This window comes from Brienomyrus brachyistius, chromosome 2 (genome assembly GCF_023856365.1).
Source record: "Brienomyrus brachyistius isolate T26 chromosome 2, BBRACH_0.4, whole genome shotgun sequence".
In the NCBI taxonomy this organism is placed as follows: Eukaryota; Metazoa; Chordata; class Actinopteri; order Osteoglossiformes; family Mormyridae; genus Brienomyrus; species Brienomyrus brachyistius.
The window spans coordinates 38341957-38365886 of NC_064534.1; the positions used below are offsets into that span (position 1 = coordinate 38341957).

The 23930-nt window shown below is 44.7% G+C and overlaps 1 protein-coding gene, 7 non-coding genes and 1 pseudogene across 8 annotated transcripts in view; all 9 read left to right on the forward strand.

The window, feature by feature from the left end:
- The window catches only part of LOC125730759 (5S ribosomal RNA), a 119-nt gene extending 53 nt beyond the window's left edge, over positions 1–66 (forward strand). The window contains exon 1 of the ribosomal RNA XR_007391051.1: positions 1–66. This exon is cut by the window's left edge and continues 53 nt beyond it. This is a non-coding gene — a ribosomal RNA (5S ribosomal RNA).
- Positions 67–9465: 9399 nt separating this feature from the next.
- On the forward strand, positions 9466–9584 carry LOC125734835 (5S ribosomal RNA). The gene has a single exon (XR_007394138.1). It is a non-coding gene; the product is annotated as a 5S ribosomal RNA (ribosomal RNA).
- A 1081-nt stretch (positions 9585–10665) lies between these two features.
- LOC125735251 (5S ribosomal RNA) lies at positions 10666–10784 on the forward strand. Its single transcript, XR_007394549.1, has one exon. It is a non-coding gene; the product is annotated as a 5S ribosomal RNA (ribosomal RNA).
- Positions 10785–11862: 1078 nt separating this feature from the next.
- Positions 11863–11981, forward strand: LOC125736775 (5S ribosomal RNA). Its single transcript, XR_007396044.1, has one exon. It is a non-coding gene; the product is annotated as a 5S ribosomal RNA (ribosomal RNA).
- Positions 11982–13061: 1080 nt separating this feature from the next.
- LOC125734525 (5S ribosomal RNA) lies at positions 13062–13180 on the forward strand. Its single transcript, XR_007393834.1, has one exon. It is a non-coding gene; the product is annotated as a 5S ribosomal RNA (ribosomal RNA).
- Positions 13181–15339: 2159 nt separating this feature from the next.
- On the forward strand, positions 15340–19025 carry LOC125719139 (uncharacterized). Its single transcript, XM_048993653.1, has 3 exons — positions 15340–16740; positions 18731–18880; positions 18978–19025. The coding sequence occupies exons 1-3, from the start codon at positions 15340–15342 to the stop codon at positions 19023–19025; spliced, it is 1599 nt and encodes a 532-aa protein (XP_048849610.1).
- Positions 19026–21015: 1990 nt separating this feature from the next.
- On the forward strand, positions 21016–21124 carry LOC125732201 (5S ribosomal RNA; annotated as a pseudogene).
- A 1074-nt stretch (positions 21125–22198) lies between these two features.
- Positions 22199–22317, forward strand: LOC125735092 (5S ribosomal RNA). Its single transcript, XR_007394391.1, has one exon. It is a non-coding gene; the product is annotated as a 5S ribosomal RNA (ribosomal RNA).
- Positions 22318–23390: 1073 nt separating this feature from the next.
- Positions 23391–23509, forward strand: LOC125734350 (5S ribosomal RNA). The gene has a single exon (XR_007393666.1). It is a non-coding gene; the product is annotated as a 5S ribosomal RNA (ribosomal RNA).
- Positions 23510–23930: the final 421 nt, after the last annotated feature.

Here is a 23930-nt window from a genome sequence, read left to right on the forward strand (position 1 = left end):
AAGCAGGGTAGGGTCTGGTTAGTGCTTGGATGGGAGACCTCCTGGGAATACCCGGTGCTGTAAGCTTTTCTCACTTTTACTTGATACTGGGGGCGCTCCACTTCACGATTAATTTAAATCTATCACTCCCCTTCCATTTTACTATTTTATATATTTCTTTTTTCTCTCATTCATAAAGGCAGCTTTTACACACCGTTTTACTCTAAATACTGCCTGGTAATTATAGCTGCTGTAAGCTGTTCGTTCCTTTATTCCACCAGGGCGCGATCTTCTCACAAACTTGAAGACTGTCACTCCCCATTCACGTTTTACAACTTATTGTTAATAATAAAGAGCAGCTTTTTACACACAGTTTTAAACAAAGTACTAATATAATTCCTCTTCAACTGACCGCTTTGTTTTCTATGCAAAAACCACTTCGCCACAGAAGACTCGATATTATTGGCATAGCAAGTTCTGCTCTTCTCCTTTCAAAACTTGCTAAAAGCTGTATTTAAAAGAACAGATTGGCCGGGGTAATTCACTCCCTTCAATGCCAGCTTAATGTTTAGGTTAGTGGGAATCACAGAGGAATTAGGGATGGAAACTTCTTTGCTCGTGGTAGAAGCGGTCTGGTGAATTTTTAGAGAGAAGAGGCCGTCAATGTTTGAATGTAGAAAATTGTTCTGGCTGCAGCCTGCAGTATGGACTTGTTGGTGTGTGTAGCTCCCAGTGTTCTGACAGCGCGACGTTTTGGGGAAGCATGTTGTTGGGGAAAGCGCCCGGCGTTTCCACCCCAACTCCACATTTATGAGACACACACAGGTTACAGTTTTACTTGCAAGGGTACCCACACTCTCTGCAATGCAAACTACAGCAGAATGTGTTACAAAGGGTGGTTCCCCTTGGCTTCTTTATTTATAGTCAATGGGGGGCGCAAGAGAGGGAAGTGAGATTCTTATCTAAGTAGGCAGCTGTTAACCACCTACTTAGAGTACAATAGCTAAGAGTATGTGGCTAGAAGATAAGAAATAACGTATACATATATATTTACACTCATTGCTGATCATACAGAAATGATTAACAACTGTTTCTTCAACCTAACAGTCCCTCCTGTTTATCATGACAGTATGATCAGAAGCATCAACATTGTACAAGTTGCAAAAGCACTTTAGGTACAACCTTCATTTAGACCACATTGTCATTATCCTGGAAAACATTTAATTCCGGTTCTTCATGTCCGAGCCCTGCACGGGTGCTTTCGGCTCGGCCGTCATTATGAATTATATGTCTTCTTCATCGCCATCGTTGGAAACAGGCTCTGTCTCTATAGTTTGGGTAAGGGAGAGAAACATTGTACTGCGTGTCCGAAAAGCAGCATTAAGAGCTTGATTAATAAACATTTTCAAACATGGTATAACAGTAATAAAACAACAGAAAAATAAAATGAAAAACAAAAGAAGAGGTAGGCATGTTTTCATCAGTATTGACCACCATGTTCCTGTAATAAACCAGTCTAACCAGGATGAGGAGGACTGCGGTCGACTGTCCATGGTCATCACTTTTTGTAAGTTTCGGAGGCGGTCTAAGACAGATGTCATATTGGGTGAGTGCACATTGTCAGGAATGTAAGTGCAGCACGTTTGGTTCAGGAGGACACATACTCCTCCTTGTGCGGCTGTCAGTAGGTCTAATGCCATACGATTCTGGATTACCATCTGTCTGGTTATGTCTAATTGTTCATTTTGTTTTTGGTTAATCAGTATCGAATCATTCATAAATAGACCTAGTCTATAATTTAGAGTTTCTACGCGTAGCATGAGTTTTCCGATTCCTAGCCCAGGGAACAGGGCCAGCATAACTTTACTGCCTGTTCCCCACAATTTATGTTCAGCGGGCACGTCGGTTCCCCACACACTATCATGGGGTTGTATTGATATCGAACGCCTTCTCCTGCTTCTGAAGAAAGTTTTACTTTCCTGTGCTATCAGGAAGGTGTGATCTGAAACAAAAATAAGAGCGCATACTCCAAACCAGTTCGGTGGTAAGACAAAGTATGCACGAGGTCCACACAACCATGCTACTCCGTCCACCCAATATGTTCCATTACTGGGGCGAAGCATCGAAATTGGAGATCCATACATGCTGTCTACATATGTTAGGTTACAGTTCGTGGTGTTTCCTCCTATCCATCGCGTACCATTATCTTGCTTAAAACAAATGGCATGCTGATATGTCAGTGGGTCTCTTTCCATCAAGACAGAAAAAGGAAGTGAGACATTAGTTTTAGCAACAGCGAAGTCTACCCAGAAATCCTGTATACAGGTACCATTTTGAAACCCAACGTCATCTGGGTAGTTTCCTGTAGCCTCCTGATACTTAATTCGGACCACTGTCATTCTATTAGTCCCAGGTATAGTTATGTTCACATCTTCCCCTGCTAGCGAAAATATAAGGGAAAGACGGCTCTGGTATCCTATTCCTGCGAAAGAAGCAGCGCACTTGGCTTGGGATATGTTCATAGCTTTACCATACACCGTAGGTCCTTCACTATGAGTGGGCATTACTGAACAAACATAGCAATTTGTCACATTTTTCGCTGTTACAGTATCATGTACATATCGGTACCAGTAGTTTTGCATAAATGGATGTGAGTGGTCAGCGGGCAACGGGCGTAGATGGAAGTCATCATGGGTCCATCGCCGTAGGTGCTGTAATGGAGCTGGTGAGAGCAAGGACAACCATACAAGTCCTACAACAAGAATGACCCCTAGAGTCACTTTACCACATCCCCACCCTATCAGGGCCATCCTAAATAGAGTGCAGCTCAGTTGTTTTCTTCACCGGGTTGAGACAACAGCACCCTATTGGTTACTGTGCCTTTGTAGCGGACTTCCACTGCTACTCTGTTGCTGAGGCCTCTGATAAGGGCTTGATGGGTTTACAGTGACTTTTGTGTATCCAGGAAGGTCGTTCTGCGATCTTTACTGCTGTTGGTGTTGTGAGGAGGACTTGATAAGGACCGTCCCACCGAGGTGTGCTCCAATCTTTCCGCAACAGGACCTTGACCAGGACCCAATCTCCCGGCTGCAAGTTATCCTGTTGAGTAGAAACAGAATTTACCGGCAGACTACTGGGGCTATGTTTTTGTTGTGATGTTAGTAGTTTACGCATCCAATCAGCCAGCGTATTTTCTCGGTCTGCTTTTTCTATGTCATTCATTTCAGTTGCTAGGGGAAATGGTCTACCATACACTATTTCAAAAGGTGTCAATCCTGCAGGAGTGGGAGTTATTCTCATCCATAATTTTACTAGAGACAAACATTCTGGCCACGGCCTTTTTGTCTCTTCCACTGTCTTTCTTAGCCTTGTTTTAATAGTGCCGTTGGTCCTTTCCCCTAAGCCTGCGCTCTGGGGGTGATACGCACAATGATTCTTAAGCGTAAAACCTAATGCTTGTGAGCAAAGGGACATAGTCTGATTTACAAAATGAGTCCCATTGTCTGATCTTATAATATGAGGTATGCCATAGGTAGGGAAATAATGGCTTACCAAACATTTTGCAACGGTCATTGCATCACAGTGCTTTACAGGGTATATTTCTACCCACTTAGAAAAGGTGTCTATAATAACTAGACAGTATTTCTTTCCTTGTGACCAAGATAATTCAATAAAATCCATATGTACAACTTGAAACGGATACTCAGCTGTGGGGAACTGGCCACGTTTTGGTCTGATGTTTCCTTGTGCATTGTGTTTACAACAAATTAAGCATGTCCTACAAAATTGTTTTGCATAATCAGAAAAATTTATAGCATAGAAATATTGTTGTATGATATGTACCATCCCTCCTGTTGAGACATGAGTATTTCCATGGCTCACCAAAGCAGCTGTTTTGTATAAATTTTTTGGTAGGATGGGCTTGTCATTCATATAGTAAACTTTCTCTCGTTGTATTGCTCCTCTTTTGATCCAACTTTGTACTTCTATTTTAGGAGCATGAATCTGTGCATCACATAGCACATCGCTATCTATAAAAAGAATGTCTGCCACTGTGGTAGGTTGTTTCAGTGCCGCTTCTTTGGCGGTTTTATCTGCAAAACTATTTCCTGCGGTTTCTGCAGAGTCATCAGTCTGGTGTGCTTTGCATTTGCACAGTGCAAAGTGAGTCGGTAAATGCACAACGTCTAATAATCTAAGTAGCAAATTTGTATGAGTAAGAGATGTGCCCTGTGATGTTCTAAAACCTCTATTTTTCCAGACTCTTGCATAGTGATGGACAGCTGCAAACACATATTGACTATCAGTGTAGATAGTAAGTGACTTGTTCTTGAACAGTTCACATGCCCTGATCACAGCATAGAGTTCAGCCGCTTGTGCTGAACAAGTAGAGGGAAGTGCATTGGCTTCTAACACTTCAGTAGATGTAACTACAGCATACCCAACTTTATTTTTTCCCATATCATTTTTTGATGCTGAGCCATCTACATAAACAACTTCTGATCCTGGTATAAAAGTTTGCAGAATATCTGCTCTTGGTTTTGTTTGTTCTTCTATTGTTGCTTTGCAAGAATGTGGCTCCCCATCCTCTGCGGTAGGGAGGAGCGTGCTAGGGTTCAATAGGCCACACCGCTGAAGTTCAATGTTAGGTTGTGAGAGCAAAAGTGACACTAAGGTAAGATGTCTTGTATGTGTTAAGAATGGAAGCGGTGTCTGCAACAAGATTAGAGACACAGAATGAGGAACTTTAAGTATGAGGGGGTGACAAAGTACCAATTCTGCTGATACCTTTACTGCTTCTGCAGCAGCTGCACATGCCTGTAAACACTGTGGAAAGCCAGCTGCTACTGCATCTAATCGTTTTGAATAGAATGCTAACGGTCTCTCTTTTGCTCCGAATGGCTGTGTTAATACTGCTTTCATATAACCTTGATTAGCATCTACACATAGGGTGAATGGTTGTTGATAATCTGGTAGAGCAAGGGTCACATTGGTTTGCAACATTCTTTTTAAATTTGTAAAAGCATTTTCTCCGTCCTCAGTCCATTGTATTTTGTCCTTTAGAGTCATCTCCTTCCCGTATATTAAATTTTGCAAAGGTTGAACTAGAAAAGCATAATCTGGTAACCATTCTCTACAATAATTGCAGAGCCCTAAAAAGGACATCATCTGTTGTTTAGTCTGTGGTTTAGGTGCTTCCTGTATAGCTTGTTTCCTTATCTCTAGCAGCGAGCGACCTTTTTGTGAAAGGTTATGCCCTAAATAGACAACTGTCTTTTTGCAATACTGCAACTTCTGTTTAGAAGCTTTATGTCCAGTATTGTATAAATGCTGAAGCACAGTTAGGGTAGTTTCTTTGCAATGTTGTTCTGAATCTGCTGCTATTAAGATATCATCCACGTATAGTAATACCTGACTATGTGATGGTATTTCACAGGTACTCATAGAGTATCTAAGGGCCATGGTATATACATGTGGACTTTCAGAAAATCCCTGAGGGAGTCTAGTATATGTATATTTTTTCCCTTTATAGGTAAATCCAAATAAATGTTGAGAATCAGGGTGCAATGGTACTGAGAAAAATGCATTACTAAGATCCACTACTGAGAAGTAGCTTTTATCAGGAGTCAATGAGTTGAGCAATAAGTGTGGGTTAGGCACGTCTGGTGCTGCATGTTTCACTATGTTATTAACTGGTCTTAAATCCTGCACCATGCGCCATTTCCCTGTATGTCCCTTCTGGACTGGAAAGATAGGAGTGTTGCAAGTGGCTTCAGGAGCCTCTCGCAATATTCCTGATGCTAACATGTCTTGCACTACAGGGGCTATACCTTTCTCTGCTTCAGGTTTTAATGGGTATTGCCTAACTACCGGACGGTGTTCTGATTTCACAGTTACTTTGTAAGGTGGGAATCCCTTTACCAGCCCTACATCAGTGGGGGAGGAGGACCATAACCCTTCTGGGAGGTGATCTAGATCTAGACATGATCCCTCCTCCAGGGTTGAAAAAATTTGTCAGGTTGGGTCCTTTAAGTGTGTGGTGGGAGTGGTTTGAACTCTCCATCCCAAAGGAAACCGCCACACATTGTGTTTCTCATCATAGCTCCAACAGGAGCCAGATACGGGTACGTGTCTGTGCAGTTCCCCCTAGGTCCAGAGACCAGTAATATTGTGGTGTTGTGGTTCCTTGCACAACATAAGCTTCCTCATTTACGATTGCTTTCATGCCAGTGGCTGTGGCAACCACGCTAATGCCCATTTGTACCATAAGGTCTCGGCCTAACAAGTTAACAGGACAAGAAGGGCTTATTAACACCTGTGCTTGACATTCAAGTCCAGTTTCCTTATCTTTTACTGCAACTGGGTTTGTTAACTGATGTCTGTCTGTCTGACCTCCTGCCGTTTTTATATTTATGACTGATGAAGAATATGTGACTCCGGGAGGACTGGAGGTTAGGACAGTCCTACATGCTCCAGTGTCACACAGACATTCATATACTTTGCCGTTTATGACTAACTTCCGACTTGGCAAGGTTTCCCACTGCCTTTCTGCTAATAACTGACACACTGCTTGTAAATCTATTTCCTTATCTAAAAGGTCTTGTAAAGTGACCTCCGTTTCCTTTCTTAAAATCACCTCTGTTTTGCCTCGGATGGTGTCGGTAACAGGGGCCTCCGAGGGGGGTCATTGATCATTGTTTTCAATGGAGTTTGGGTTATATGGTTGTTTCCCTACTCTACAATTCCTAGCTAAGTGTCCAGGTTTCCTGCATGTCCAGCAAATGTTATCTTGCTGAGACGAATTCCTGTAATTGTTTCTGAAAACACCTCTCCCCCTTCCTCGGCCTCTTGACCTTCCTCTGAATCCTCCCCTCCCCGGAGGATTCATTTGCACTAGCGCTACTACTTCTGAGGCGCTGAATATTGTGTCTGTCTTTTCCTGTTTCTGCGCTCTCTGCGCGTGTTGGGCATATTCTAGTGCTTGTTGGACTGAACCAGTATTCTGATGTACCCAATGTTTGTCAAGATATTTTCGCAATTCGGGCTTTAGGCCTGCGACAAAAGCTCGTTTTAGCTGTTGTTGGTACACTCCTACTGCCTCTTCATCAAATGGGATCCCTGAGTTTCCTCTAAATACAACTCTCATTCTATCCATAAAATCCTCAGGTTCCTCTCCATCTTTTTGTTTACATTGCGCTATTCGTCCATAGTCTGCGCGTCTTACGAAGGCTGTCTCTACCCTGTTTCGCAAGTCTCGTAATGCTTGTATGAGTTCCTGCGAGTCATGTGCTAAGACTTCATCATTATTACCATGTCCTGTGAAGTCTCCCGCTACACGTCCCCATTTATGGGTAAACAACTGTCTGAGACATCTATACATTTCCCTGCCGTTCAAATGAAAACTACTTTGTAATTCTAGGATGGCAGTCCAAAACTCGGGTACCCCTTCTTCAACCGGGGGAATTCCTTTTAAAGCCGCTGTTCTATCCTCAGCAGTCCAGGGTCTATATACTAACATAGTTTCGGGTCCTGCATTATTTGAGCCTCGATTTGGATTTGCCACTTCTACGAGGGGACACACCAAATCATTCTCCCAGTCTTCCTGTTCTGTGTCATTTTTTGGATGCCAGCGTACTTTACTTGTCTCCAGATCCTTTAACGGATACAGAGAAGGGTTAGACCCTCGGGTCATCATTCGAGATGATTCCCCTCCTCCTATTTGTCGTCTATTTACAGCTGGAACTGGTGCAGGCGCAATCATTGGAATTTGTGGGGGCAGTAAGGGAACTGGAGCGGCAGAAGATTTTGTTGCCGTCTCCTCATCTAGTGTGATTAAAGTCGCCTGTAATTTTTTCTCCTTATTTCCCTTTTTTTGCTGTCTTTTATTATCTCTTAATTTACTCTGTTCTAACCATGCATCAGAAAACACATATTCTTTTTTTCTGTCTTTACCTTCTTTCTTATTGGTAGTCTGTAACATCTCCAGTTTTAAGTTTCCCTGTAATTTTAATATATCTGGAGTGTGGAGTTTTCCTCCAAACCCATGTTTTTTCCTCCATCTCTGACTACTTATTTGTCCTGATCCTGGCTTATATCCTTCCATAAACTTCTCATCTCCCTCTAGTTCCATTTGTTTACTTTGATTCTTCCCCATTGTTACCTTTTAATGGATACACTACAAAAAATAAAATATCCTAAAAGCAAGTCTCTGGCATGAGACCTCAGGAGGACACTAACATGGCCTTCTACTGCTCACTATTAGAGCAGCGGTGTTAGTTTTCAGGGATGAAACCCGTCCTTTATCCTTCAGTCACCAGTATGTTGTTGCTTTTAGGGTGGATCGTGTAGGTTAATCTAAAACCTATAAAAACACATCCACATACAACACTGTATATATTTCCAATAACGCCTACTTTCTCTCCCGGTTAATTTCGGCTAACCTCAACCACATGCATGTCTTGGCCACCTACTTATTTAGGTGCCGTATCTCTCAATTGGCCACCTACTCACTTAGGTGCCGTATCTCTCACCTGTATAGTGTGCTCTCTGATCCGTCACCGAGGTCCTTCAGACATCACCAGACGTCGAGCGCAGTTCTAACCACCGGCCTGATGACGAATTCACATCACAGGTCTTTCTTGCACCCGACTTCGAGTGGCTGTCGACAGACTTCGGTGTCGCTTCTCTCGGCGTACTGGAGACGTCTTCGGGGTTCCTCGGATCCGGCTCGAAGGACCAAATTCTATGTTGGGGAAAGCGCCCGGCGTTTCCACCCCAACTCCACATTTATGAGACACACACAGGTTACAGTTTTACTTGCAAGGATACCCACACTCTCTGCAATGCAAACTACAGCAGAATGTGTTACAAAGGGTGGTTCCCCTTGGCTTCTATATTTATAGTCAATGGGGGGCGCAAGAGAGGGAAGTGAGATTCTTATCTAAGTAGGCAGCTGTTAACCACCTACTTAGAGTACAATAGCTAAGAGTATGTGGCTAGAAGATAAGAAATAACGTATACATATATATTTACACTCATTGCTGATCATACAGAAATGATTAACAACTGTTTCTTCAACCTAACACATGTGATTCAGCAGCTACCAGTGGGCTTCGTGCGGCGGAGATTTTGTGGCTGTTAGCGGAGTTGATAACAGAAGGTCATTAAGAGAAGCCTGCATGCGGTAGGCAAAGGAGTAATGTTTGCCGGCGGGGGACGTGCGGCGATTAACCTGTGCGGTAGTGAAAAGGAGTTAAAGAGAAGGAAGTGTGCGGATGCGGAAAGAATGGAATAATTGTGGTAGGCTGCCGGCTGAGTAGTTTGGTGAATGTTTGGTGTGGTTCCGGCACTGCCGATTGGATGGTGGGGCTGCAGTGTGAGTCAGATATAAAAAAAAAAAAAAAAAACAGGAGTAGGATCCAATGGGACTAACTGGCATGTATAGACGTGTGTAATGCAAAAGGGCTGTTTTTGGTCGCATCTCTCGCTTATGGCCATACCACCCTGAACACGCCCGATCTGATCCGATCTCGGAAGCCAAGCAGGGTAGGGTCTGGTTAGTACTTGGATGGGAGACCTCCTGGGAATACCAGGTGCTGTAAGCTTTTCTCACTTTTACTTTATACAGGGGGCGCTCCACTTCACGATTAATTTAAATCTATCACTTCCCTTCCATTTTACTATTTTATATATATATTTTTTTTCTCTCTCTTTCATAAAGGCAGCTTTTGGAAACCGTTTTACTCTAAATACTGCCTGGTAATTCTAGGTGCTGTAAGCTGTTCGTGCCTTTATTCCACCAGGGCGCGATCTTCTCACAAACTTGAAGACTGTCACTCCCCATTCACGTTTTACAACTTATTGTTAATAATAAAGAGACAGCTTTTTACACACAGTTTTAAACAAAGTACTAATATAATTCCTCTTCAACTCACCGCTTTGTTTTCTATGCAAAAACGACTTCACCACAGAAGACTCGTTATTATTGGCATAGCAAGGTCTTCACTTCTCCTCCTTTCAAAACTTGCTAAAAGCTGTATTTAAAAGAGCAGGTTGGCCGAGGTAATTCACACCCTTCAATGCCAGCTTAATGTTTAGGTTAGTGGGAATCACAGAGGAATTAGGGATGGAAACTTCTTTGCTGGTGGTAGAAGCGGTCTGGTGAATTTTTAGAGAGAAGAGGCCGTCAATGTTTGAATGTAGAAAATTGTTCTGGCTGCAGCCTGCAGTATGGACTTGTTGGTGTGTGTAGCTCCCAGTGTTCTGACAGCGCGACGTTTTGGGGAAGCATGTGATTCAGCAGCTACCAGTGGGCTTCGTGCGGCGGAGATTTTGTGGCTGTTAGCGGAGTTGATAACAGAAGGTCATTAAGAGAAGCCTGCATGCGGTAGGCAAAGGAGTAATGTTTGCCGGCGGGGGACGTGCGGCGATTAACCTGTGCGATAGTGAAAAGGAGTTAAAGAGAAGGAAGTGTGCAGATGCGGAAAGAATGGAATAATTGTGGTAGGCTGCCGGCTGAGTAGTTTGGTGAATGTTTGGTGTGGTTCCGGCACTGCCGATTGGATGGTGGGGCTGCAGTGTGAGTCAGATAAAAAAAAAAAAAAAAACAGGAGTAGGATCCAATGGGACTAACTGGCATGTATAGACGCGTGTAATGCAAAAGGGCTGTTTTTGGTAGCGTCTCTCACTTATGGCCATACCACCCTGAACACGCCCGATCTCATCCGATCTCGAAAGCCAAGCAGGGTAGGGTCTGGTTAGTACTTGGATGGGAGACCTCCTGGGAATACCAGGTGCTGTAAGCTTTTCTCACTTTTACTTTATACAGGGGGCGCTCCACTTCACGATTAATTTAAATCTATCACTCCCCTTCCGTTTTACTATTTTATATATATATATATTTTTTCTTTCATTCATAAAGGCAGCTTTTACACACCGTTTTACTCTAAATACTGCCTGGTAATTATAGCTGCTGTAAGCTGTTCGTGCCTTTATTCCACCAGGGCGCGATCTTCTCACAAACTTGAAGACTGTCACTCCCCATTCACGTTTTACAACTTATTGTTAATAATAAAGAGACAGCTTTTTACACACAGTTTTAAACAAAGTACTGATATAATTCCTCTTCAACTCACCGCTTTGTTTTCTATGCAAAAACCACTTCGCCACAGAAGACTCGATATTATTGGCATAGCAAGTTCTGCTCTTCTCCTTTCAAAACTTGCTAAAAGCTGTATTTAAAAGAACAGATTGGCCGGGGTAATTCACACCTTTCAATGCCAGCTTAATGTTTAGGTTAGTGGGAATCACAGAGGAATTAGGGATGGAAACTTCTTTGCTGGTGGTAGAAGCGGTCTGGTGAATTTTTAGAGAGAAGAGGCCGTCGATGTTTGAATGTAGAAAATTGTTCTGGCTGCAGCCTGCAGTATGGACTTGTTGGTGTGTGTAGCTCCCAGTGTTCTGACAGCGCGACGTTTTGGGGAAGCATGTGATTCAGCAGCTACCAGTGGGCTTCGTGCGGCGGAGATTTTGTGGCTGTTAGCGGAGTTGATAACAGAGAGTCGTTAAGAGAAGCCTGCATGCGGTAGGCAAAGGAGTAATGTTTGCCGGCGGGGGACGTGCGGCGATTAACCTGTGCGGTAGTGAAAAGGAGTTAAAGAGAAGGAAGTGTGCAGATGCGGAAAGAATGGAATAATTGTGGTAGGCTGCCGGCTGAGTAGTTAGGTGAATGTTTGGTGTAGGTCCGGCGCTGCCGATTGGATGGTGGTGCTGCAGTGTGAGTCAGATAAAAAAAAAAAAAAAACCAGGAGTAGGATCCAATGGGACTAACTGGCATGTATAGACGCGTGTAATGCAAAAGGGCTATTTTTGCTAGCATCTCTCGCTTACAGCCATACCACCCTGAACGCGCCCGATCTCGTCTGATCTCGAAAGCTAAACAGGCTAGGGTCTGGTTAGTACTTGGATGGGACACCACCTGGGAATACCAGGTGCTGTAAGCTTTTCTCACTTTTACTTTATACAGGGGGCGCTCCACTTCACGATTAATTTAAATCTATCACTCCCCTTCCGTTTTACTATTTTATATATATATATATATTTTTCTTTCATTCATAAAGGCAGCTTTTACACACCGTTTTACTCTAAATACTGCCTGGTAATTATAGCTGCTGTAAGCTGTTCGTGCCTTTATTCCACCAGGGCGCGATCTTCTCACAAACTTGAAGACTGTCACTCCCCATTCACGTTTTACAACTTATTGTTAATGATAAAGAGACAGCTTTTTACACACAGTTTTAAACAAAGTACTGATATAATTCCTCTTCAACTCACCGCTTTGTTTTCTATGCAAAAACCACTTCGCCACAGAAGACTCGATATTATTGGCATAGCAAGTTCTGCTCTTCTCCTTTCAAAACTTGCTAAAAGCTGTATTTAAAAGAACAGATTGGCCGGGGTAATTCACACCTTTCAATGCCAGCTTAATGTTTAGGTTAGTGGGAATCACAGAGGAATTAGGGATGGAAACTTCTTTGCTGGTGGTAGAAGCGGTCTGGTGAATTTTTAGAGAGAAGAGGCCGTCGATGTTTGAATGTAGAAAATTGTTCTGGCTGCAGCCTGCAGTATGGACTTGTTGGTGTGTGTAGCTCCCAGTGTTCTGACAGCGCGACGTTTTGGGGAAGCATGTGATTCAGCAGCTACCAGTGGGCTTCGTGCGGCGGAGATTTTGTGGCTGTTAGCGGAGTTGATAACAGAGGGTCGTTAAGAGAAGCCTGCATGCAGTAGGCAAAGTAGTAATGTTTGCCGGCGGGGGACGTGCGGCGATTAACCTGTGCGGTAGTGAAAAGGAGTTAAAAAGAAGGAAGTGTGCGGATGCGGAAAGAATGGAATAATTGTGGTAGGCTGCCGGCTGAGTAGTTAGGTGAATGTTTGGTGTAGGTCCGGCGCTGCCGATTGGATGGTGGTGCTGCAGTGTGAGTCAGATAAAATAAAAAAAAAAAACCAGGAGTAGGATCCAATGGGACTAACTGGCATGTATAGACGCGTGTAATGCAAAAGGGCTGTTTTTGGTAGCGTCTCTCACTTACGGCCGTACCACCCTGAACACGCCCGATCTCATCCGATCTCGGAAGCCAAGCAGGGTAGGGTCTGGTTAGTACTTGGATGGGAGACCTCCTGGGAATACCAGGTGCTGTAAGCTTTTCTCACTTTTACTTTATACAGGGGGCGCTCCACTTCACGATTAATTTAAATCTATGTAACCAGGTGATCTGGAGATTTTGACCATGAGCGGTTAAGCTGCATCGGGGAACGAGGGGGAATAGGTGGTTGCGCCTTTAAGCAACTTGGTGACATCATCACCTGAGAGAGAGCGCGAAAAGCCACTGTCTGGATGCGCCATTTTAAGCTGGATAAGCTGGGCTGCGGCCGGTTTTCCGAGTGGGGTGAGAGTTTCCCAGAGTACCAGAGAGCGGTGCGTCACAAGGTTTTCTGCCCGCGCCTTGAGGTTTTACTGTGTGCCATTACCGTATTATTTTCAGTGCAAAACTGCCGTTTCCTTTTATTTCGGTGTACTCGGTTATGTGAGGTCTGCCTCACAGGGTTTTCCGTGTGTTTTATTTTACTTTTATACTGTACCAGTCCCACCTGAGTGTGGAGTTTTATTTCTTTTCTGTAAGAGAATCCTCTGTAAGGGAAAAGTGTAAGGTTTAAGAAACTGTTCATTGTAAATCCTTTTATCTTCCAACCAAAATGTCTAATTAATTAGGCCTATGGAATAAATTAGACCCAAAAAGAGTATTTGTGTTCCTGCGTGTTGTTTCCCGGGCCACAAATTTTGGTACCAGGAGTGGGGTATATTCCAATCATTTAAGAGGATTTGCATTGTTCAGTATGCTATATAAAAGCAACGGGAAATAATACGGTAGTGGTGAAGAAACAGGTTGGTGGTTTCTGCTGACTGGAGGGACACTGGACCGGTGGAGCAACTCGAGTAACGGGAAGCGGTGCGAGGAGTGCCCAAGCGGCGGAGCCGGTGTGACGTTCCCAGAAGAGTGGACCGGGTGGAGTGCTCATCCCTCGCCTGAACTTTCAGAGGACCGTTTATCCTTTCAAAAAGTGTGGTGTAGAGTATTTTACGATGTCTGGTTCAGAAGATGAGCAGTCTGAGACTGTTTTGAGGGGGCAGGTTAAAGAACTACAGAGTAGACATGAGGACGCCATGGCGACGATAGCTGCCCTAACTAAGCGGTCTTATGTTTATGTTCCCAGGGAGAGACATATCTCTCCATTTAGTGGTGACTTTGAGACTGATGGCCGATCGGTGGATGATTTCATTGACGAAGTTGAACGTGTGCTTCGTGCAAGAAATCAATCTGAACAGGACCAGTATGATTTTGTATTGTCACTTCTTAGGGGAGCAGCTTTAGAGGAAGCGCATATGCGCAGTAATGCTGATTGTGACAATCCCAATGACTTATTCACCTACCTGAGAGCAGCTTTCAGGGACAAGCGCAGTGTTCATCAACTGCTGCATAGTTTCTATAGTCGGAGGCAGCAGGAGGGGGAGGGCATTCGAGAATTTTCCCACGCCCTATCGCAAGCTCTTAATTCTGTATTGAGGTGTTCTCCGGAAGCAGTCACTAATGAGAGAAAGACACTAAGGGATCAGTTCATAGAAGGGGTTAGAGACCCTGCTCTTAGAAGGGAGCTTCGTAAATATGTGCGAGGCAACCCAGAGTCATCCATGATTGAGGTGCGGGAGGAGGCTCAGCTGTGGTGTCTGGAAGAGTTTCCCAGAAACCCGAAGACCACCAAATTTAGGGGCAGCAGTGATCATGTACACTGTTCCGCCTTACAAGCGCAGGAAGCAAATTCTGCCACCTTGGAGGATGTCCTTAAGGTAATAGCTGACCAGGGGAAGGCCATTAGTGAGTTGACCAGGGCGGTGAAAGATCTTGCCGTACAGAAGGGTGGATTTAGTAGTGATGCCAGGCCTAAACGACAGCCCAGGTATACCGAAGATGGGCGGCCCATCTGTTTTAAGTGTCGAGGTGCGGGGCATGTGGCAAAGGATTGCTTGCAAAGGCAAAATGCTGGAGGTGTAGTTTCTTCCCCCGCAGCTCAGGGAAACGCCCCTCCCCAGTTGTTGTGAGTCGAGCAATTCGGGGAAGTACCCTAGACTCAAATCTTACACCGTCATCCCAGAGTCAGTTGCTGCAGCGAGCTGTAGGGACATGTCCAGTTGTTGAGCTTAAAATTGGGGACATTAAGACACCCTGCCTATTAGATACTGGTAGCCAGGTGAGCACCATTACTGAGAAATTCTTTCGAAAATACTTGCATGGAGAGGATGAGGATATGCTTCCCACCTCTGGCTGGCTTAGATTAACAGCCGCCAATGGACTAGACATACCTTATCTGGGTTATCTGGAGTTAGAGGTAATAGCAATGGGCTTAAAGCTGCCCAGTTGTGGCTTTCTGGTGGTCAGGGATCCAGTTAGTACTGAACAGTCTTTACCCTGCATTGTGGGAATGAACATTATCAGTCGGTGTAGGGAGCTGGTTTATGCAGAATTTGATACTACGCTGGGTGGAAAATTGGATTCTGATTGGAGAGACGTTTTTCAGAGACTGCAGAAGTGTAGTGTTGACCGTAAGTCAGTGGTCCGTGTAGCTGGGAAGTTCCCAGAACACATACCTGCTGCATCCGTAGCCACGATCCAGGTCGCTAAGGGTGCACATGACGGTCTGATGTTGTTTGAGCCACTTAGCACGCCATTACCGAGGGGTCTGATAGTAATTCCCACACTGGTAGATCCGTCCAGTCCCGTGATGCAGTTACCAGTTCTGAATCTCTCACAAGAAGATGTATGGCTCCCGCCTAGGGCCCGGTTGGGTGTCCTGTCGAAAGTGGCGTGTATAGAGAATGAATCACAATGTGCAGTGAAATTTCAGCGGATCGCGGCTAGCGTTGAGCAAGTTACAGTTGTTGTTCCTGGTTGTAACGGTGATTTATCTGTTCTAGAGACACTTGACCTTGGTGGTAATGAGGAACAAAAGGTTCAGTTGAAGGCACTGCTGGCCAGGTATATTGACATATTTGCAGTAGAGGACGAGGACCTGGGGTATACGGACAGGGTAAGGCATGAAATTCACCTAACAGATGATGATCCTGTTACCCAGCCTTATCGGCGAATACCGCCCACCCAGTATGGTGAAGTTAAGGAGCACATTTCTAAACTCTTAAGCAAAGGTGTTATTCAGGAAAGCAGTAGCGCCTATGCATCACCTATAGTGTTGGTAAGGAAGGCAGATGGCAGCCTACGGCTGTGTGTGGATTATAGGCGGTTAAATCAGAAGACCAAAAAGGATGCCTTCCCCTTGCCGCGAATTGATGAAAGTTTTGATGCCCTTCGGGGGGCCCAGTACTTCTCTACCATTGATCTGGCGAGTGGTTATCATCAGGTGGCGGTAGAGGAGCACGATAGGCATAAGACTGCTTTCTCTACTCCTTTTGGATTATATGAGTATCTCAGATTACCATTTGGTGTTTGCAATGGACCTGCAACGTTTCAAAGGCTCATGCAGGCCACTATGAACGATCTTGTCTTCCAAATCATGCTAGTATACCTTGACGATATATTAGTGTATTCTCAGACATTCCCGGAACACTTAGAGAGGCTTGACAGGGTGCTTAGGCGTCTCAAAGAGACAGGCCTTAAAGTGAAATTACAGAAGTGCCATTTCCTCCAGACCGAGGTAAATTTCTTGGGTCACCAAGTGTCTGCTGATGGTATAGGTACTGATCCAGGAAAGGTTTCAGCTGTGAGGCAATGGCCAGTACCATCTACGGTTAGGGGTTTGAGATCATTCTTGGGCTTTTGTAGCTACTACAGACGGTTTATCCATGGGTTCTCAAAGATTGCTGGCCCACTGCATGATGTGGTAAATTTGTGTTCAAACACAGGTAGTCCTGGTAAGGCCAACCAGTTGTTAACTCTAGCGTGGACTGAAGAATGTCAGGCGGCCTTTGACTTACTGAAGGACAGGCTGACTAGTGCCCCCATCCTTGGCTTCACGGATTTTACTCAGCCTTTCATACTAGAAACTGATGCGAGTAACCACGGTCTTGGAGCCGTTTTGTATCAGCAACAGGATGGTGTCAAACGAGTCATAGCCTATGCTAGTAGGCGACTGAGGAGTGCCGAAAGGAATGATAGGTACTACAGTAGTATGAAACTAGAGCTCTTAGCTCTTAAATGGGCAATAACTGAGAAGTTTCGTGGCTATTTACTGGGTTCCAAATTTACGGTCATTACTGACAACAACCCTCTATGTTATTTAAAAACAGCAAAGCTTGGTGCTATAGAGCAAAGGTGGGTTGCTCAGCTGTCGGTGTTTGATTTTGAGGTACAATATAGGCCAGGGCAAAATAACATAGTGGCTGACACTTTGTCTAGGCAGCCATTAGCAGGGGAGCCGGAGCAAGTTTCTGAAGATGCTGAGTTTGACGGTTGTGTAGCGATTTGCAGTCTGAGTCGCGGCACAAAGCTTGATTCAGAGCTGGTTACAGCAGCCCTTGAGAGCTGCAAGATTAGACAGATTAGGATTGCAGAACCCAGGGAGAAGAAGCCTCTTGAATTAACTCAGGGTAACACACCAACACTCCCAGGTTATTCAATGGAGGAACTGCAGTCATTCCAGCAAAAGGATCCGATGCTGCAGATATTTAGGGGCCTGTGGGATCGGAAAAAGGTACCTACAGGGAAGGAGCGGCAAGTTTTGCCCAGACCGGTTCGTCTGTTGCTTAAACACTGGGATTGTGTGAAGATAGTAAATGGCTTGTTGTATCGAGTGGTTTCGGATGAGAAACACGGAGAGTACTTTCAGTTGTTGTTGCCTAGCAGTCTGAGGAAGCAGGTGTTGGAAGGGGCGCATGACTCTATGGGTCATCAGGGCGTTGAACGTACATTGCAGTTGTTGAGGCGAAGATGCTTTTGGGTAGGAATGCACGAGGATGTCGCGCGGTGGGTAAAGGAATGTCAGCGGTGTGTGCTTGCCAAGATGCCGCAGCCTAAGATCCGTCCTGCCATGAAGTCTTTTCTTGCCTCAAGACCATTGGAGGTGATTGCTGTAGATTTCACAGTGCTGGAGCCTTCCATTGACGGTCGTGAGAATGTGTTGGTGGTCACAGACATTTTCACGAAATTCACACAGGCCTTCCCAGCTCGGGACCAAAAGGCAGATACCACAGCAAAGATCCTTTTACGGGAATGGTTCATGAAGTATGGAGTCCCGGAGAGGCTTCACTCAGAACAGGGACGAAATTTTGAAAGCGCGGTTGTAGCAGAGCTTTGTAGACTGTATGGGGTGAAGAAGAGCAGGACTACTCCCTACCATCCTACGGGAAATGCTCAGTGCGAGCGATTTAATCCATGATTTGCTACGCACATTGCCTCCCGAAAAGAAACGCAGATGGCCTGAGCACCTGCCTGAATTGGTGTATGCGTACAATGTGACTCCCCATTCAACCACAGGCTATTCTCCTTATTATTTGTTGTTTGGTGTTGAACCCCACTTACCAGTGGATGCTTTGTTGGGACAAAAGCAGGTGGTCAATCCAAACCATGATTGGTTAGCTGTGCATCAACAGTGTTTAAGCGAAGCGCATGCCAGAGCGAAGGTGTATTCCGAGCAGAAAGCTGCTGAGCGCATTTCTGTGCAGAGGGACATAGTCTATTGTCCAAAGATTGAAGTGGATGCCCTGGTGTACTTGCGTGATCGGCCACTAGGTCGCAACAAGATACAGGATGCATGGAAGCCCACGGTTCACAGGGTTGTGGAAGTTTTGGGTAACACCTACACTGTAGAGCCAGTGGAGGGAGGTCCTTGCAAGAGGGTAAACAGGGTGGATATAAAGCCCTGTGTTAGCCCTTCTGTGCCAGCGCCACGGAGAAAACTCCCTGCTCCTGTAACTCAGTCTAGTCCGTCTTCAGGGACCGAGTCAGATGTTGGAGATGCAGAGGAAGATGTCTTCCTGGTGAGACATATGGTCCCGGGGTCAAATATATTGCTGGACAGGTCTGAACTCGTTGGTTCACAGCCAGTGGCCTGTCGGGATGAGGACATGCAAATTGGGTCTGCTGAAACTCCAAATAGGGAGACAGTAGAAACAGATGCAGGTGAGCCTAGCCCTGAAATGCAGAGACCTGTAGCTGGGCCACGTCGGAGCCGAAGAGTGAACGCGGGGCAACATTCAAATGTGTATCATGAGCCTAGATCCGTTCTTGACATGGCCTCCGTAAGTCCTGCTGCAGTCTCACAGATATTGACTAGTTTAAGTACAGTTTTATTTCGAGAAGCAATCAAAGAGGTTAGGAAGACCTTGGTAGGTAGTGAGTAATCGAGGGCGCTTACTCCACGCAGGGGAGAATGTAACCGGGTGATCTGGAGATTTTGACCATGAGCGGTTAAGCTGCATCGGGGAACGAGGGGGAATAGGTGGTTGCGCCTTTAAGCAACTTGGTGACATCATCACCTGAGAGAGAGCGCGAAAAGCCACTGTCTGGAAGCGCCATTTTAAGCTGGATAAGCTGGGCTGCGGACGGTTTTCCGAGTGGGGTGAGAGTTTCCCAGAGTACCAGAGAGCGGTGCGTCACAAGGTTTTCTGCCCGCGCCTTGAGGTTTTACTGTGTGCCATTACCGTATTATTTTCAGTGCAAAACTGCCGTTTCCTTTTATTTCGGTGTACTCGGTTATGTGAGGTCTGCCTCACAGGGTTTTCCGTGTGTTTTATTTTACTTTTATACTGTACCAGTCCCACCTGAGTGTGGAGTTTTATTTCTTTTCTGTAAGAGAATCCTCTGTAAGGGAAAAGTGTAAGGTTTAAGAAACTGTTCATTGTAAATCCTTTTATCTTCCAACCAAAATGTCTAATTAATTAGGCCTATGGAATAAATTAGACCCAAAAAGAGTATTTGTGTTCCTGCGTGTTGTTTCCCGGGCCACATCTATCACTCCCCTTCCATTTTACTATTTTATATATATATATATTTTTTTCTCTCATTCATAAAGGTAGCTTTTACACACCGTTTTACTCTAAATACTTCCTGGTAATTCTAGGTGCTGTAAGCTGTTCGTGCCTTTATTCCACCAGGTCGCGATCTTCTCACAAACTTGAAGACTGTCACTCCCCATTCACGTTTTACAACTTATTGTTAATGATAAAGAGACAGCTTTTTACACACAGTTTTAAACAAAGTACTGATATTATTCCTCTTCAACTGACCGCTTTGTTTTCTATGCAAAAACCACTTCGCCACAGAAGACTCGATATTATTGGCATAGCAAGTTCTGCTCTTCTCCTTTCAAAACTTGCTAAAAGCTGCATTTAAAAGAACAGATTGGCCGGGGTAATTCACACCCTTCAATGCCAGCTTAATGTTTAGGTTAGTGGGAATCACAGAGGAATTAGGGATGGAAACTTCTTTGCTGGTGGTAGAAGCGGTCTGGTGAATTTTTAGAGAGAAGAGGCCGTCGATGTTTGAATGTAGAAAATTGTTCTGGCTGCAGCCTGCAGTATGGACTTGTTGGTGTGTGTAGCTCCCAGTGTTCTGACAGCGCGACGTTTTGGGGAAGCATGTGATTCAGCAGCTACCAGTGGGCTTCGTGCGGCGGAGATTTTGTGGCTGTTAGCGGAGTTGATAACAGAGGGTCGTTAAGAGAAGCCTGCATGCAGTAGGCAAAGGAGTAATGTTTGCCGGCGGGGGACGTGCGGCGATTAACCTGTGCGGTAGTGAAAAGGAGTTAAAAAGAAGGAAGTGTGCGGATGCGGAAAGAATGGAATAATTGTGGTAGGCTGCCGGCTGAGTAGTTTGGTGAATGTTTGGTGTGGGTCCGGCGCTGCCAATTGGATGGTGGGGCTGCAGTGTGAGTCAGATAAAAAAAAAAAAAACCAGGAGTAGGATCCAATGGGACTAACTGGCATGTATAGACGCGTGTAATGCAAAAGGGCTGTTTTGGGTAGCGTCTCTCGCTTACGGCCATACCACCCTGAACACGCCTGATCTTGGAAGCTAAGCAGAGTATGGTCTGGTTAGTACTTGGAAGGGAGACCACCTGGGAATACCAGGTGCTGTAAGCTTTTCTCACTTTTACTTTATACAGGGGGCGCTCCACTTCACGATTAATTTAAATCTATCACCCCCCTTCCATTTTACTATTTTATTTATATATATATTTTCTCTCTTTCATAAAGGCAGCTTTTAGAAACCGTTTAACTCTAAATACTACCTGGTAATTCTAGGTGCTGTCAGCTGTTCGTGCCTTTATTCCACCAGGGCGCGATCTTCTCACAAACTTGAAGACTGTCACTCCCCATTCACGTTTTACAACTTATTGTTAATAATAAAGAGACAGCTTTTTACACACAGTTTTAAACAAAGTACTGATATAATTCTTCTTCAACTCACCGCTTTGTTTTCTATGCAAAAACCACTTCACCACAGAATATTCGATATTATTGGCATATTATCTGCTCTTCTCCTCCTTTTAAAACTTACTAAAAGCTGTATTTAAAAGAGCAGGTTGGCCGGGGTAATTCATACCCTTCAATGCCAGATTAATGTTTAGGTTAGTGGGAATCACAGAGGAATTAGGGATGGAAACTTCTTTGCTGGTGGTAGAAGTGGTCTGGTGAATTTTTAGAGAGAAGAGGCCGTCGATGTTTGAATGTAGAAAATTGTTCTGGCTGCAGCCTGCAGTATGGACTTGTTGGTGTGTGTAGCTCCCAGTGTTCTGACAGCGCGACGTTTTGGGGAAGCATGTGATTCAGCAGCTACCAGTGGGCTTCGTGCGGCGGAGATTTTGTGGCTGTTAGCGGAGTTGATAACAGAAGGTCATTAAGAGAAGCCTGCATGCGGTAGGCAAAGGAGTAATGTTTGCCGGCGGGGGACGTGCGGCGATTAACCTGTGCGGTAGTGAAAAGGAGTTAATGAGAAGGAAGTGTGCGGATGCGGAAAGAATGGAATAATTGTGGTAGGCTGCCGGCTGAGTAGTTTGGTGAATGTTTGGTGTGGGTCCGGCGCTGCCGATTGGATGGTGGGGCTGCAGTGTGAGTCAGATAAAAAAAAAAAAAAACAGGAGTAGGATACAATGGGACTAACTGGCATGTATAGAGGCGTGTAATGCAAAAGTGCTGTTTTTGTTAGCGTCTCTCGCTTACGGCCATACCACCCTGAACACGCCCGATCTCGTCTGATCTTGGAAGCTAAGCGGGGTAGGGTCTGGTTAGTACTTGGATGGGAGTCCACCTGGGAATACCAGGTGCTGTAAGCTTTTCTCACTTTTACTTTATACAGGGGGCGCTCCACTTCACGATTAATTTAAATCTATCACTCCCCTTCCATTTTACTATTTTATATATATATATTTTTTTCTCTCATTCATAAAGGCAGCTTTTAGAAACCGTTTTACTCTAAATACTTCCTGGTAATTCTAGGTGCTGTAAGCTGTTCGTGCCTTTATTCCACCAGGGCGCGATCTTCTCACAAACTTGAAGACTGTCACTCCCCATTCACGTTTTACAACTTATTGTTAATGATAAAGAGACAGCTTTTTACACACAGTTTTAAACAAAGTACTGATATTATTCCTCTTCAACTGACCGCTTTGTTTTCTATGCAAAAACCACTTCGCCACAGAAGACTCGATATTATTGGCATAGCAAGTTCTGCTCTTCTCCTTTCAAAACTTACTAAAAGCTGTATTTAAAAGAACAGATTGCCGGGGTAATTCACACCCTTCAATGCCAGCTTAATGTTTAGGTTAGTGGGAATCACAGAGGAATTAGGGATGGAAACTTCTTTGCTGGTGGTAGAAGCGGTCTGGTGAATTTTTAGAGAGAAGAGGCCGTCGATGTTTGAATGTAGAAAATTGTTCTGGCTGCAGCCTGCAGTATGGACTTGTTGGTGTGTGTAGCTCCCAGTGTTCTGACAGCGCGACGTTTTGGGGAAGCATGTGATTCAGCAGCTACCAGTGGGCTTCGTGCGGCGGAGATTTTGTGGCTGTTAGCGGAATTGATAACAGAGGGTCGTTAAGAGAAGCCTGCATGCAGTAGGCAAAGGAGTAATGTTTGCCGGCGGGGGACATGCGGCGATTAACCTGTGCGGTAGTGAAAAGGAGTTAAAAAGAAGGAAGTGTTCGGATGCGGAAAGAATGGAATAATTGTGGTAGGCTGCCGGCTGAGTAGTTTGGTGAATGTTTGGTGTGGGTCCGGCGCTGCCGATTGGATGGTGGGGCTGCAGTGTGAGTCAGATAAAAAAAAAAAAACCAGGAGTAGGATCCAATGGGACTAACTGGCATGTATAGACGCGTGTAATGCAAAAGGGCTGTTTTTGGTAGCATCTCTCGCTTACGACCATACCACCCTGAACACGCCCGATCTCGTCTGATCTCGGAAGCCAAGCAGGGTAGGGTCTGGTTAGTACTTGGATGGGAGACCTCCTGGGAATACCAGGTGCTGTAAGCTTTTCTCACTTTTACTTTATACAGGGGGCGCTCCACTTCACGATTAATTTAAATCTATCACTCCCCTTCCATTTTACTATTTTATATATATATATTTTTTTTTTCTCTCATTCATAAAGGCAGCTTTTAGAAACCGTTTTACTCTAAATACTTCCTGGTAATTCTAGGTGCTGTTAGCTGTTCGTGCCTTTATTCCACCAGGGCGCGATCTTCTCACAAACTTGAAGACTGTCACTCCCCATTCACGTTTTACAACTTATTGTTAATAATAAAGAGACAGCTTTTTACACACAGTTTTAAACAAAGTACTGATATTATTCCTCTTCAACTGACCGCTTTGTTTTCTATGCAAAAACCACTTCGCCACAGAAGACTCGATATTATTGGCATAGCAAGTTCTGCTCTTCTCCTTTCAAAACTTG

Bases quoted from the DNA above. Each gene is read 5' to 3' on its own strand.
- LOC125719139 (XM_048993653.1), top strand. From the start codon at position 15,340: ATGCTTCCCACCTCTGGCTGGCTTAGATTAACAGCCGCCAATGGACTA. The intron at 16,741-18,730 runs GTAAATTTCTTG...TATTGTCCAAAG, and splicing joins GCCATTTCCTCCAGACCGAG to ATTGAAGTGGATGCCCTGGT. The intron at 18,881-18,977 runs GTAAACAGGGTG...GTCCGTCTTCAG, and splicing joins AGGGAGGTCCTTGCAAGAGG to GGACCGAGTCAGATGTTGGA.